This window comes from Lissotriton vulgaris, chromosome 7 (genome assembly GCF_964263255.1).
Source record: "Lissotriton vulgaris chromosome 7, aLisVul1.2, whole genome shotgun sequence".
NCBI classification, from domain to species: domain Eukaryota; kingdom Metazoa; phylum Chordata; class Amphibia; order Caudata; family Salamandridae; genus Lissotriton; species Lissotriton vulgaris.
The window spans coordinates 1388956331-1388972354 of NC_141695.1; the positions used below are offsets into that span (position 1 = coordinate 1388956331).

General features: G+C 41.8%; 1 protein-coding gene across 1 annotated transcript in view; it reads left to right on the plus strand.

The window, feature by feature from the left end:
- The window catches only part of LOC147703774 (polymerase delta-interacting protein 2-like), a 216114-nt gene that overhangs the window by 136410 nt on the left and 63680 nt on the right, over positions 1 to 16024 (plus strand). Inside the window, exon 6 of the mRNA XM_086932122.1 lies at positions 8083 to 8190. Coding sequence (XP_086788248.1) covers positions 8083 to 8190 — 108 coding nt within the window. The remainder of the gene's footprint in view (positions 1 to 8082; positions 8191 to 16024) is intronic.

Below are 16024 nucleotides of genomic sequence, written 5' to 3' on the forward strand. Positions count from 1 at the left end.
CAGTATGCTTCGTCTCTCTCGAGCTGGGGATACCTGGGAAATGTAGTTGTCCTCCCGGGATAACCACATGCGTCAGTTTTTTTCATTCTTTGTTTATAGGAAAAAATCTTTATTGCACTATGAAGTGCAATAGCAACAATAGGTTGCAAGCGGTCAAGCCTACTTTTTACAAAAAGCAAAAGCCAAAAACCTACACAAGAGTGCCTGACCACGAATAGTGCGCTTCTTAATAGTTCATAGCTCACATCACGTTTAGTTTGTGAGACCAATGTTGCAAACAAGTATGTAATAATGCAACTCAAATCAGGTGTTTCATATTTCAAAATTCAAAAACAGCCAGAGCGTGCCTAACCAGGACTGATGCACCTCCTATTATATTGTTATCTCATATTCTGTTTTAATAGAACCAGTGTTGTATAAAAATGTGTTTGTAATGCAACCCGACCATCAATATCAGAAACCAGATTATCCTTGATACAGTCCTGTTCAGAACACAACAACTGAGAATATGAGCTGAAAAGACAAACCTCGCTAGTGGAGTTTTTTATATTCCGTTGGCACACATATGGCATCTAAAAATATGCAGTTTAAATTATTCTGATTAAAAATGTCATCAATTACGTTACTTTTAAGTGATCAGTCTTTCCTATTACTTTAATTCAAAGGTGACTGTGCATTTAATAAACTAAATGGTCTGCCTTCTAAGCTGGATTTTCTGAAATGCTCTGTATTGCTTAGTCAGATGTATAAGGCCGAACCAACATCTTTATTACTTGAATTGCTTGGCTATGTTCTCTTTTTTTGTACAAATAAAAATATACCGTTGGCAAAGTGTTTATAATGTGACCCATGGTATATCATCATTCACCCCCTGGCTATCAAACTTAAGTTTGAAAATCCATTTTTGCTCCTTGATAAAAAGGAACTTCGCAACATCGCTAACATGGGATGGAATGAACGGTTGTTCAAGTACAATCCATCTCAGATCTTCTGCCTTATGATTCAAGCTGAGAAAGTGATTTGTCAAACGTGTGGACTGCTTGTTGCACCTAATGGTGCTTTTATGCTTGTTAATGCGTAGTTTAACCTTTCGTGTTGTCATAACGATAACCTTTCGTGTTGTCATACCGATATACCTCAGGAAACACGGACACATGATCATATAGATCACTCTTTCGGTGTCAAAATTAGTGTGTTTCTTTAGTATCCAAGGTCTATCAGTCCCAACGTCTACAATTTTTGTCTTTTGAGTTTGAGGACATGCTGTACACGATCCACTGTACACTCCGTTTTTGTACTAGAAATGTGCATACACACTCTTGTGAAAGGGACCTACTGGAGGGGTTTTATGTCTATATAGTGACCGGTTGATGAACAACAAGCAGGTTTTCTTAGGGAACAAGACATGTCTCTAGAAGGTTTTTTATACATGAGAGATAAGGTTTTGCAGTGGTATTTGTCAAACCAGTATATAGCAAGTCATCTGCAAACGCATTACTTCTCTACATAACTTCTAGTGAAGGGGTTTGGGTAAAGGAACTCATTTTTTAGGGCCCGGGCCTCGGCCGCCACGAAGTGGGGGCGGAGCTTCCGAGATCCTAATGTTAAAGAAAAAAAAAGGATCTCTAGGACTCTGGCCAGACACATTCCTTAGTGTTTTATGGCATCTGCCTAGTGATTCGTCTTCGCTGTGCTGTCTATTTAGTAGCCTTGACGTGATAGGCTATATTTACTTTTTGTCCGTCATTGATGTTAGTTTCATGGCATATTCTGTGTGCGAACGAGCACGCAGAGTGATTAATCTTAATTAGGAGCTGTCAGAGTGCCCGTGTAATGCAATCCAGATGTTGCGAGCGCGTTCACCATTGCATTGTATGTATCATGCGCGCGTTTAATATTTACCTTTCGTGCACGACAGTCCATTCATTTTAATTGGGAGCTGTCAGGGTGCCGCGTTCACGGCGGAGATAATGGAAAGAAGTTTCCTGTAGCTTCACGGGCAGGCACAGTATTTTTTAAGCTATCCCCCTAGCAAGAGTGGGGGCTTCACAAGCATTCTGCCCGCTCCTGGTCGCGTACAATCTGCTGACCGCCTGTGAATCGCCGCTGCCCGTGGCCGGAATCATCCCCGCAAAGGTCGGCATCTGGCCGGGGCCGCCGAGGGCGAGAACCGAAGGAGCAGAGCCCTGATTGGCTCGAAGTGCCGAGCCCCCTCACCGAACGCCGCGCTGGGATTGGCTCCCAAGCGGCAGCGCCATCGCCTGGTTTTTTTTACTTTTGAGATCTGGGAAGCTTCCCTTAATATGAAAATGCCACTTTCTTAATCCACTATGGTACATCAAGCATTACAGCGTTTATCATGAAACCCACTGCAGACCTTGCAGAGCCCGTGTTCCAGGCAGTGTAATGTTTAATATTAGCAGAGACATTTATCGTGTCACAATGAATTCTTACCCAAGGCAATCTGCTTTGTCGTCAGTAACTGGAAGTGACGGTGCCTTGCTGTTCGACTGGCCAGCAGCGACGTGTGCCCTATAACCATAAGCAAATTGTTCTGGCAGATGGAGAAATTACCAGAAACGCCCCCGTTGAGAGAGGCCTACGACTCAGAGTCTGCTTAGCAGAGCCTTTTCACTCGGATTTTGCATTTAGCTCATGGTTGTCTGTCTTTGCAAGAGGTCACAGACAGGAAAGGCAATTGTATTGGGGCTGTGGGAATGTTTGTGTTTCACTGTATCAATCAGATGTATTCAGGCTTTCTATCAAATTCATAAACAAGAATATCCGCTTGAAAGAAAGATCGATATTCCCCGCATTTTCTCAGCACGGAGGGAAAAATATCGCAGTTGGGCATAATTCGTTTTAAATGGATGTTGAGGTTTCGGGGCACTTAAGTGCGCCTGTCAGTGTCGTGTGCGCTAAATTGCTGTTAGTAAAACAGAGGCTCGGCCTTTTAAATGCCTCTGACATTATTGGGAAACTTAAATGCAGGCTGCCTGCTGCTTTTCGGTGCTTATGTTGCCCGCCTGTAATTGCTGTTAAGTTGGAATGTCTCAGCAATTCGTTGTAATTGCTAAACAACTTGTTTTCTCTCACATCCTTGATTGGAAATCTTTCTTTAGCAAAAAAATAGACTAGAAATATAAATTAAGTGTGGTACGTTGTAAATGGTGTGTGACGTCTGGACCTGAAATCTTGATTTGTTTAGTTCTCAAAGCCTGCTTAGCGAAACAGATAATTATGACAGAAGTTTGTTGAAGCAGTGTAGATATAAATGCCCATTTTTTAAGGTTGCGGGTGCTAGACAGCACATACACTGGCTGGTGCGAGCCATATTGTGGGCTTACCAAGCCCATACAGTAGTTTGGAGCTTACTTAATGCTCTGCATTGGCAGGCTTTCCTGCCGCTCTCATTTTCTGCTTCTTATTTGTGCCCAAGGTTGTCAGTCCTGTGTTTGACCTTCCCATGGGAGCATAGCCTCTTTAAAAATCTATTTTGATTATCTGCCTTCTATGCTTCTACTGCTTGCTTTTCAGGCACAACTTGTTTTCTTTATGGTTATTCACTCCAGGAGAGTGCGTGTGGTTTTAAGCTGTCTCCCACATGTACTTTCTCACCCAGCAGTCCATATTGCTCTCTGTCACCAGTGTTCTTCTTCCTTCCTCCTTCCATGTTGTGATCGCTCTTGTGGCCTACTTTTCCCTGCTTTGTTTTCTTTCCCAGTGTGCCTTGCCCCCTTGGGGTTGCTTTATTACCCATTACTTCTCTTCCCCTCCATGGCCCTTTGTGTTACCCCCCACCCCCCACCCCCACACACACCTACCTGTTATCTCGCCTGTGTGCTGCTCTCCCACCTGCTCCACATTGCACTCTCGGCCGTTGCTTTTCATTCCTACCACAGCCCTCTGTGTCACTTCCCTCATATATTTCCTCCAACTCTCTTGCTGGTGTACTTCTCACCAACCCACTCCATGTTGCTTAGTGAGTAGTGAGTGCAGAGTAGTGAGTAGTGAGTAGTGAGTAGTGAGTAGTGAGTAGTGAGTAGAGTAGTGAGTAGAGTAGTGAGTGGAGAGTAGTGAGTAGTGAGTAGAGTAGTGAGTGCAAAGTAGTGAGTGCAGAGTAGTGAGTAGTGAGTAGAGTAGTGAGTAGTGAATAGAGTAGTGAGTGCAGAGTAGTGAGTGCAGAGTAGTGAGTGCAGAGTAGTGAGTAGAGTAGTGAGTAGAGTAGTGAGTAGAGTAGTGAGTAGTGAGTAGAGTAGTGAGTAGAGTAGTGAGTAGTGAGTAGAGTAGTGAGTAGTGAGTAGAGTAGTGAGTAGTGAGTAGAGTAGTGAGTAGAGTAGTGAGTGGAGAGTAGTGAGTGGAGAGTAGTAAGTAGAGTAGTGAGTGCAGAGTAGTGAGTGCAGAGTAGTGAGTAGTGAGTAGAGTAGTGAGTAGTGAGTAGAGTAGTGAGTAGTGAATAGAGTAGTGAGTGCAGAGTAGTGAGTGCAGAGTAGTGAGTGCAGAGTAGTGAGTGCAGAGTAGTGAGTGCAGAGTAGTGAGTGCAGAGTAGTGAGTGCAGAGTAGTGAGTGCAGAGTAGTGAGTGCAGAGTAGTGAGTGCAGAGTAGTGAGTGCAGAGTAGTGAGTGCAGAGTAGTGAGTGCAGAGTAGTGAGTGCAGAGTAGTGAGTGCAGAGTAGTGAGTGCAGAGTAGTGAGTAGAGTAGTGAGTAGAGAGTAGTGAGTGGAGAGTAGTGAGTAGTGAGTAGAGTAGTGAGGAGAGTAGTGAGTGGAGAGTAGTGAGTGGAGAGTAGTGAGTAGTGAGTAGAGTAGTGAGTGCAGAGTAGTGAGTAGTGAGTAGAGTAGTGAGTGCAGAGTAGTGAGTAGTGAGTAGAGTAGTGAGTGCAGAGTAGTGAGTAGTGAATAGAGTAGTGAGTGCAGAGTAGTGAGTGCAGAGTAGTGAGTGCAGAGTAGTGAGTGCAGAGTAGTGAGTGCAGAGTAGTGAGTGCAGAGTAGTGAGTGCAGAGTAGTGAGTGCAGAGTAGTGAGTAGAGTAGTGAGTAGAGTAGTGAGTAGAGTAGTGAGTGCAGAGTAGTGAGTAGTGAGTAGAGTAGTGAGTGCAGAGTAGTGAGTAGTGAGTAGAGTAGTGAGTAGTGAATAGAGTAGTGAGTGCAGAGTAGTGAGTGCAGAGTAGTGAGTGCAGAGTAGTGAGTGCAGAGTAGAGTAGTGAGTAGAGTAGTGAGTAGAGTAGTGAGTAGAGTAGTGAGTAGAGTAGTGAGTAGAGTAGTGAGTAGAGTAGTGAGTAGAGTAGTGGGTAGAGTAGTGAGGGTAGAGTAGTGAGGGTAGAGTAGTGAGGGTAGAGTAGTGAGGGTAGAGTAGTGAGGGCAGAGTAGTGAGGGCAGAGTAGTGAGGGCAGAGTAGTGAGGGCAGAGTAGTGAGGGCAGAGTAGTGAGGGCAGAGTAGTGAGTAGAGTAGTGAGTAGAGTAGTGAGTAGAGTAGTGAGTAGAGTAGTGAGTAGAGTAGTGAGTAGAGAGTAGTGAGCAGAGTAGTGAGCAGAGTAGTGAGCAGAGTAGTGAGCAGAGTAGTGAGCAGAGTAGTGAGCAGAGTAGTGAGTGCAGAGTAGTGAGTAGAGTAGTGAGCAGAGTAGTGAGCAGAGTAGTGAGTAGAGTAGTGAGTAGAGTAGTGAGTAGAGTAGTGAGTGCAGAGTAGTGAGTGCAGAGTAGTGAGTGCAGAGTAGTGAGTGCAGAGTAGTGAGTGCAGAGTAGTGAGTGCAGAGTAGTGAGTGCAGAGTAGTGAGTGCAGAGTAGTGAGTAGAGTAGGACATCACAGGCAGCAGCTGTGCAAGCTTCTTACACTCACAAGGAGACCACAGGCAGCTGAGGTGCATTGTTCTCCCACTCACAAGAACGACATCACAGGCAGCAGCAGTGCAAGCTTCTTACGCTCAAAAGGAGACCACAGGCAGCAGAGGTGCAAGCTTCTCACACTCACAAGAAGGACATCACAGGCAGCAACGGTGCAATATTCTCACACTCACAAGGAGATCAACTGCAGTACACACCACATGAACACACTCCATAACACATAGCAACAATACATTGGCATTTACAATGCCATTAGCTCAAACTCAAATAAATCCGAGCCTGATTGCATTTCTAATGCGTGTTTAACCATCTGTGGCTTTACACTGAGTTACAGATTAGACTTAGGTTTAACTAGAGACACTATTATGTGGCTCTACTTGACCTTTAGTCACATATACGGCTCTTTACGAACACCATTTTTTCATCTGAATATTAGGGACCTATGGATGGTGCCATTGGTTGTTGTTAAAACGTGACTGAGTTATATATTGATGTAGTGGGTAACTAAGTTTCAGAGATTTTTACTCTGATTGTAACAAAAATGTTTTATGTTTACCTGCAATATAAAGCGGTGCCTCATTCCCTGAGCGGATGCCAGGTTAGGTGAGGAGTACTCCCGCATAAAGACTGGTGAGTCAAACAATATTTTGAAATCAGTGATATATACACAGAGATATATTTGATAATATCAAAATCTTTTACACAGCAGTTTTCGGAAGATGTGAATTTGGACAGCATTTTTGTTTGTGTTGGGTCTTTAGTTATCATTCATGTTTATTTCTGTTCTTTCTAGGAATGAGTCCAAGAATCCTGTGATATTTTGACCACTTTTGGGATACACAGGTTATAGTAGGGTGTATCGAACCAACCATGTTTTTCTTTTGAGATTTTTTAATTCACTTTGCACACATTGTATGCATAATATTGCAGTAGCGTTCTTGTATTATGGTCCTGATGAAAGCCTAGATTTAGTTAATCTTGAGGCTGAAACATGCAGACCTGTCATTCTATCGGACTTTTCACAGTTATCCTTTCAAACTGAACATGCACTGTTTTTATGTTTAGCACTAGGATAGCACTTATTAAAATTGTTCTGTATCCTAGTAGCCAATTTTAAATAACTGCACTTCTCTTCCTCATTTTCATTTATATGCATTGCAAATCTTCAGCACCCACTTTAAAGAAGAATTAGTTTAACCATTCTCTGGGATTTGAAGCAAGTTTAATCTGAACATTGATAAATACATCTTGTGTTCCCTCCTAATGCTAAGAAGGGCACATCCTTTGGTTGCACTTGGTTTTACAACCAAGAGGCAATCCCAGATGATGAGATATGCCACCACGGTGGACTGATGTGATTTTTCCTGACTGTGAACAGTTATCTTTCTAACCTAGACGCATTAGCTTTTTTGCTGTCCTCTTTTCTCTGTTCTTAGACAGGAAGTTTCTTTCTTTGTTTTTCAAGATTCAGTGTAGGGATAGAACACTGCCTGGTCTTTAAATATTTTCCCTTGGACCCTTTGTTTAAAGAATTTGTGATATTGCTAACTGGACAAACCAACTTGACATTCTATTCCCCCCACCTTCCAAGCTGAACTTCCTTGCTCTCCTGACCTCGAACCTGTGCTAACCACCCTGGGTAAAAACTTTAAGGTCACAAGAACAGACACTTGAAAGCTTAAGTCCTCCATGCAGTACTTCTGAACATGCATTCACAAATACCATACTAATACCATAACTAGAAATGAAAAGGACTGGTATAGTCCAACTGCAGCCCACTTGGATACAGTCACCTAGTTTTATTGCCCTTTTTGCATGCTACGAAATCTTTTATTGGAGCAGCCAACAGAGCGACACAGGCACTCTATACAAAAATGCATAATAATACCTAATGTTATTTTTGGCAGTGCTGTGTGTTCCCCCCGTCTGTGCGTGAATCTGTCCTTGACCTTTTTCTATGAGGATTGGAGTCAGGATCCTGAGAAGATTTGTGTCAAACCATTGATGGAAATGGATGTCTTTGTACATCTCTAACAGGTCGACAGACTATTTCATATCTCAATATTTTCATGTTTACAACTGTGAATGTACTTGTGCCTGTGAGCTCTAGGTCTTAATTCTGGTTTCTACTGAGGAATTGATGATTTAAGTCTGTTCTGGAGATGCACTCTCCTCCCACCTGCCTACTGCTGCCGCTTTTTTTTTGTCTTCTACCCTGCTCATGTTTAACTCCTTCTTTCCGCAGGCCTGGACTATGTAAGCCATGAAGACATCCTTCCCTACAGTTCCAGTGACCAGGGCCCCATTCAGCATGAGCTGTTCAATAGGTTTTTCGCATATAACTCTGAGAACGGTAAGAATTTTTTCTCATCCCCTGTAACACCACGGCACTCCTAGCATTTGCACCACTCCCCCTTAAAATGCTGTATACTGTATTATTGAGAGGCAAAACCTTTACTTTAACGCGATAAGCACACTATTTTTCTCTGTTTGTGAGTATGGCTGTTGGTTGTGCCTTCTGGCGTCTCACTTGTAATGCTTTCCTTGAGTTGATCAGTTTTCTCCTCCAGGCCAGCCTTGAAATAGACATTCCAATGTACTCCATCCTTCATATGTCTCTTCTGGTCACAAAGGATCCGAAATCTTTGTTCGGTTATGGAAATATCCTTACTGGGGGTACCAGCCTTTGCTCAAGTTTCATTGTCCTCCCAGTCACACTTTATCCTTTCATTATATTGAGAGAGAGAGAGACAGACGAATGTGCATGCACACTGGGGAGTTAAGCTGCCACATGATTGCATCTCAACCACCACCATGTGGGCTGTAAGTGCTTCACCACCTTGCATCAGTCAGGCACACATTGTCAGAGCGGACTCTCCAATACACTGAAGGGTTGCATATCTTCTGACCACACTACCTATATGACAGCTTCTCGACAGGCCCTCGCAGCCTTGTTGCTGCTCTACTCTGTTTTCCCTCCTTCATGGGCCTCCCAGTCTCTGCCGAATGGCTCCTTTCTCCCTTGAGCACAGCATTCTTGGAATGTCGTCCTCGACTCACTTGCTCTTTCCATACAACTAACATTGCTGTACCCTACCTTATCTGGTGACAAAGAAGGGTTAATCTCCTCATTTCCACCAGCCCATCCTGGAGCTCCGAGGAATATGTTTATCTTGGGGGAATGACTGGCCACGTCTCCACACTGTTAACAACTGGGATGTATTAAATATGCATATAAACATTGTATAAAAATCATCGGTCTTAATTACAAAAAATATGAATAACTACAAAATATGACACCCATGAAATGATTTACTCAATCAGTGGAGCAGAAAAAAGCACATAACCATTACACACAAGCTTAATTTTCTTTTTCTGTAATCTGTTACAGACTGTATAGCTGCACTAAAAACTTGATTTCAGTTCTAAGCAACACCACCAACATCTTATCCCCCATTTTAATTCTATGCAGTCTGCCTCCTTGATTATATAAGTATAACATACCCCCAACTGAACATTTTAAAGATATTGCAAGTACGTGAGGAGTTTTGAGGCCAGAGGGCATGGAACTCCGATATGAATCGCATACTTTTGCACTTCCTGCAGCCCAGCAACATTGTCACATAGTTTTTTTTTCTCTGACTGCAAAGTGAGGGGAGTTTGTAAACTCCAACCCCAATGTGAAAAAAAATTAAAAATAAGCAGCAATTCGTCATAAGAACTAGCCTGACATTTGACCTTTGTCTTTGAAGCGCAGCAAACGTGACAAGATAAATGCAGAATTTAAAGGCATCAATATTTATTACTTGGACTTTCGTGACTGAACAAAAATCTGCTTGAAACCCACCATGGGTTGCAACCCAAAGTTTGGGAAACACTGACTGAGAGGCAATGTATAATATTTTCGTGCAGCCCTCAAACAGTAATCAAGTGAAGTCCCAACACAAGAAAAATCTCAAACGATTAAAAAAGAAATAGAGTAAATTCAAATAAATAAATTGACACCAAAATGACAAAAATCAAATCAGTAGAACCTGAGATATGAGTTTTCAGAGTTTACAGTGAAAATATTGAACAGAAAAGAACCACACAGGACCCTCACGGTTATCTGGTCACACTAGACTGGGAGAAAGTCACGAGTTCGGACCGACCATTATGGAGCCCATGCCGGATACAGGGACCAGATTAGCCCTGATGAAGAGTTACTTTATCAAGACCGGCGCAAAGGGTGCTTTTTGCAGTTACTGGGGCTTCGGGGAGGAGACGGTTGATGCGAGGAGCAGGGCAAGCGTCCACGGTAATTGCTGTGGCCCGAAGAGCCGATCGTGCGGCATGAATGGTCTTTGCTGTGGCTCGAAGAGTCTGTTATCGCTGGAGCGTCATGTTGATCGTCGAGGGCTATTATTGTGAAGTATAGGTCTTGGTTTGACAGTCGTCGCCTGTTGCATGAAGAGAAGGTCCCGATGTAGCTTTGTATTGGCGGTTCCTCTTGGGCAGTTGATTCTTGATGCGAAGAAGGTCACTACCCAGTCGCGTGGAGCCCAAAATTTTGTATCTTCACCTTCTTTGCAGACGTTCACATTGATGCCAGCCAAGGGTCCAGGGCTTGAGGGGGCGGGGGGAGAGGGAGCACCTCTTAGGGTTCAGGGCTCACTACTGCACAGGCCAATAGCATGGCTCAGGGAGGTCCAGTTGGTACCTGTCTGCTGGGCAGTTGCAGGGAGGCCTCTGAAAACTTGAGTGTCCCTGCAACTCACACAGGAAATCAGCCAGCTGACCAAGGAGTAACTTTGGGTAGCCTGGGTTCTAGGCAAGCAGGTTAGATCTTTGTCAGCAGGGCAGTCCCTCTTGCGCAGGCAGCAGGGCATTCTTTCTAAATCTTTCTCAGGTACAGGAGGGCTCTGCTGAGAGGTTCTGAAGCCCCAACTTTTGTACCTGGTGTCAGCCTTTGTGTGGAGGAATTCCCTGACCAAACCTGATTCAGGTCAGTTCTTTCCCTTCCCCTGGTCCTGGCTCCCAACTGTCTAGGTTGACAAAGGCAATGGCAGGCCTTTGTCAAGTTATTTTGCATGTACTGAAGGTAGGTCCCTTTGAAATGTAATCACTGCATGGTGAAACTCCTCCCCAGCCATCCTGTCGGGAAGATCCTCTCCCCTCCCACCTAAGCTTCCTTTGCATCATGAAAATAAGTAGGTACGAAGATAACTTCAATTCTTTATTATATTCCTCTAACAAGACAGAATCAACAACCACAGATCCAATCAGCTCCTCAGCTCAACTGTCATTCCTTCACCGCCGTACCTTCATTCTGGAATCCCACAGTGGTGGAATTCCTTACAGTAACGAAAGGCTCTGTAAATATGAAACATACATAAGAAACATGAAAATGCATATACAACCCAGCACATCTTCCTCCTCCGCAAAAGAAAACAAATGAAAGCAGAACAAACAAAACAAATAAAGTAATGCATGACATATTCATGAACCTTTTTATGAACTCTTTAAACCCTGGAAGAAGGAACACAGGTATTGGAACCATGAGCCATTTCACCTTGACTATGGTGAGGTGCAGAATCATCATGCATCAAAAGATGGGGTGATTTGGAAACCGAGATCTTGTTTTTGTTCCACCATCTTCCGTCTTCTAATTGTACCGCACTCTTGTTAACTTTTCAACAGACTTAAAACTAGAGAACATGGATTCACCCTTAAGGCACAATACTAGTACATTTGACTCTAACCAGATCACCAATTTTCACATTAAGCTCTCTAGAACTATTTTGAACATACTTGTTTTGGGCCTCTAGTCTTTCCTTCCCTACTTCTTTTATCTTGTCTACCGGTAGACTAAACTCACCCATCCTCTTCCTTAACAATTTGGAAGATGGAAGACGGCCCCTTAGCAAAATAAACGGAGAAACTTCTGTATCAGAGTTTGGGGTGGTGCGTACGACCCACAACACATTTTTAAGTTCATTTTTGCAATTTAGACTACTGGCTTTAGACAACTGTATGTTGTCCTTAATAACTCTGTTGAATCTCTCTATGAGACCATTACTCCTAGGATGATAAAGGGAGGTTTTTGGTGTGTTTAATATTCATGAAGCTTACAAATTTCTAAAATTCCGAAGAAGTAAATTGGCAGCCATTGTCTGAGACAATTTCGTCTGGAACACCTTCCCTAGCAAATAAAAATTCCAGAAATTCTACTACACAAGAAGTAGTGGGAACCTTTACACATTTCAACTCCGACCAATGACTGTGGTAATCTATTACAACTATACCATATTCCAAAACGACACTAACAGACAAAGACAAAGGGCCAAAAATGTCAATGGACAGTATGGACCAAGGCTTGGAAGGAACACTCACAGCCTGGACAGGACTAGGTACTGTCACTTGAGACTTGTCACTTACAGCACAATGTAAACAGTCCCTCACAAAATGCTCTACTTGCTTGTCGAGACCTGGCCACCAAAACTGCTCTTTAATCCTTCTCTTCATGGCACGCATACCAATATGACCGTCACGGACTAAAGTTAGTACTTTGACTCTCATGCTCAAAGGAACTACAAGTAAAGAAGAGCGATATAAAAGCCCATTTACAATTGAGAGTTCATCAAAAACATGCTTAAATTTACTGAGGATTTTATCATTCAAACATTCTTTGGTCCAACCTGTGTGAACTATACTCATGATTTTTTTAATGTCTAAATCAGTATCATACTCATCTCTCCATGCACTTTCTAAAATGGCTCCATCAGATAATGCATAACAAAAGATTTCCGACTCAAATTCCTTATCATGAATATCCACATCAAAAGTACTTCCTGGCATCCTTGACAAACAATCAGCTAAAATATTACATTTTTCAGGAACATATTCTACATCAAAATTATGTTCTAACAATCTTTATTGCCATTTTGCAATACGAGGAGTGGCTTTATCTCCTTCTTTGGTGGTGAAGAGTTGAACCAAAGGTTTATGATCCACTCTAACAGTAAATTTGGAGCCTCATAAATACGGTTCAAAATGAACAATCCCCCACCAGCAGGCTAACGCTTTGCGTTCTATCACAGCGTAAGTAGCTTCAGCAACTTTCAAATCTCTAGACGCAAAACCTCATCGCTGCCATCCGTATGCTGCATGAGTACAGCACCAAGACCCTTCTGACTGGCATCGGTCATGATTATTGTGTGATCATTAATGTCAAAATGTTTGAGAGGGAGAGCATGTGCAATTTCTTTTTTTCATTTTGTGAAATTCCTTATCACATTCAGCATTCCATTTGTAAATGAAATTTTTTAAAGTAAATTCCTCATATGGAATGTTTTTGCAGAACAATTAGGCACAAATCTTGCATAGAACTCGAGGAGTCCCATGAATGATCTTAATTGATCCTTATCGCTAGGTGCATAAAAATCCTCTATAGCCTTGACTAGACTAGATTTAGGCTCGACACCTTGGCAGAAAACTTATAGCCTAAATAATCTACAGAGGTTACATTTCATTTACATTTTTCATAACTCAAAGTGACACCTTTTTCTTTAAGAATGGAAAAAACATGACACAATTTTTCATTGTGTTGAATTTGATTAGAACCATGAACCAACACATCATCCTGAAACGCCATCACCCCGGGAGTATTTTTGAACATGCTTTCCACAATTCTTTGGAAAACTGCTGACGCAGAAGCAGGCCCAAAAGGCATTTGTTTGTATTGAAACAAACCCTCCGGGGTGATGAAAGCAGTGTAATGTCTAGAATCAGGGTGTAAATCAATTTGAGGATAAGCTAATGTCATATCAAGTCAACTGAAGTATTCACCATTCTTAAGGGTAGTGGTCATTTCAGTGATGTTTGGTAAAGGGTGTTGGTCAACCCAGAAATTGCGATTAAGATTGCGGAGATCAACACACATGCGCAACAAACCATTGGCCTTGCGCGCTAAAATTATGGGTGAAACCCAATCGGAAGATTCTATGGGTTCTATGACATCGCTTGAGCATAGTTTTTTAAATTATTTTTTAAGTGCACCACGTAAGGCCAAAGGGACTTAGCGAACCTTGTGTATTACAGGTTTGGCGTGATCAATTAATTACATTTTGTGTTTGAATCCTTTAAATAGACCTAATTTGTCATTAAAGATTTCTGGATATGTTAACTCCCATAAATGTTCTTTTACCGTTTGTATACAAACTAAACCTTTCTTCAAAATGACTAGTTCAGGATCATTAGGATTCAAAATGATCCCTAAATTACATTGGTCATGCCACCCCAATAAACAAGTATCATTTTTAGCTACATAAACTACTTCTTGATCATTATTTCCTTTAAAGCACAAAATGCATGAAATTCGCCAAATACTTCAATGGTTTTACCACCGTAAGCAATGGGATGAGCAGATGAATGTTCGAAACAAATATCTTGAGATTGAAACAGATCTTCCCATATTTTGTCACTTATGATCGTAAATGGAGATCCAGAGTCAGCTAACACCTTGATATCGTTTCCATTCAAGGATAAGGTACATAAAGGTAGTCTTCTTCCTTGTGATACAGTAGAAATAATTTCAGAGCTTTGACATTCTGGTATTACGCAAATGTGATCCTCCTCACTTAAAGAATATTCACCTGTGAGTTGCTCAACATTTAGAACTTTTTTTGGACGAAGGTTCTCGATTAACAGATGATTTACCACTTGATTTACACACGTGGGCGGAATGACCTTTCTTAAAACATTTGCTACAAGCAGGACTGAATTTGGCGTTCCCAAGATGAAAAGTGCTGCCGCAACGGTAACACTCCCAACATTTATTTGTCGGTTTAGTGGTGGTATGTGTAGATTTGCCCAAACCACCAGATTTGTTCTGGCATGATTTTTCTTTTTGAGATTTGTATTTGCATTTAACAGCCGAAACTTTTGGTGCTGGTGCACTAGAATTTGAAATTGACATTTCTAAATACGAAGTTGTACTTTCAGTTCTAGTAGCAATCCCCATTGCATTATGTAGAGTCAACTCAGGTTTTGACAAAAGTGCTTCTTGGACTTTTTTGCTATTGGTTTTTCCCACAAGTTGATCTCTAATCATCTCTTCTTCGAATGCTCTATAATTGCATGAGTCTGCTAGAATACGTAAAGTTAGAAGCAGATTCTCCTGGAAGGTGCGCTCTTTTATAGAATTTGTCTTTCTAATGTAATATTCCTACAGTCTTTGAATCTTGTATCAAAAGATTTATTAGCTGTAGCATATTCATCTTCAACACCATCACCTTCACCTTCAGCGCACAGAACTAACACTTTAGGAGTGTGTTTTAAAATAGTCCGACCTTCAGAACCAAGACAATGTCTTAAAATTGTGATTTTATTTTTCTTGCTTGTGAGTCACCATCGAGGGCTTCTAAATATGCCTCGAAGCTTTCTTTCCATTTTTTCCAATCCACCTCAGGAGAAGCAGGATTCGGTGAAAAGGCAGGAGGAGGTGACAAAGATTGCTGCATGTTAGAAATGTTTTAAATATACAACTTTAAGAGAAATGTTAAGAAAAGTACAAAGTTAATAAATATTGAATTATATATTGTATAATTCTGAAATACAGTGCATGAAAATGAGTCAATTTCCTGCATGGAATGTTGGAAAAATTGTATGAACTTGATAATGAAAGATATGTGCACATCAATTATATCTTCATCGAATGTGCACGTAAATTTTGACGTTTGAATAAACTGTGCGCATCAGCGATGTCTTTATTAGCTGTGCACTTGAATTGTGGACTTATAATAATCTGCGCAAAAATTTGGATCTTGACAATTAAATGAGGACTTTGAATGAGCTGTGCGCATCAGCGATGATCAAATCAACTGAGTGCATTACTGTGTAATTGAATCGCAATGTTGCTATGACTTTAAATGGCTGTGCGCATCAACAATGTTTAAATCAGCTGTGCGCATCTCCCGTTGCCGTGGTAGCAGAAAGGCTAAAATTAGCGTGAAGATGCAACGTAGAACGCACCGTAAAGACGTCAGGCAAATAACAGTGATCACGTTCACGTAGTGGTCAGGCAAATAGCAGTGATCACGTTTACGTAGGGGTGGACGTCACAATGTCAATGACACGCATTGAATTGAGCGCGAGGAAGTCTGAATGAGGCAAAACGGAAAATAGCTTAAAAATGTAAATGTTTTCAC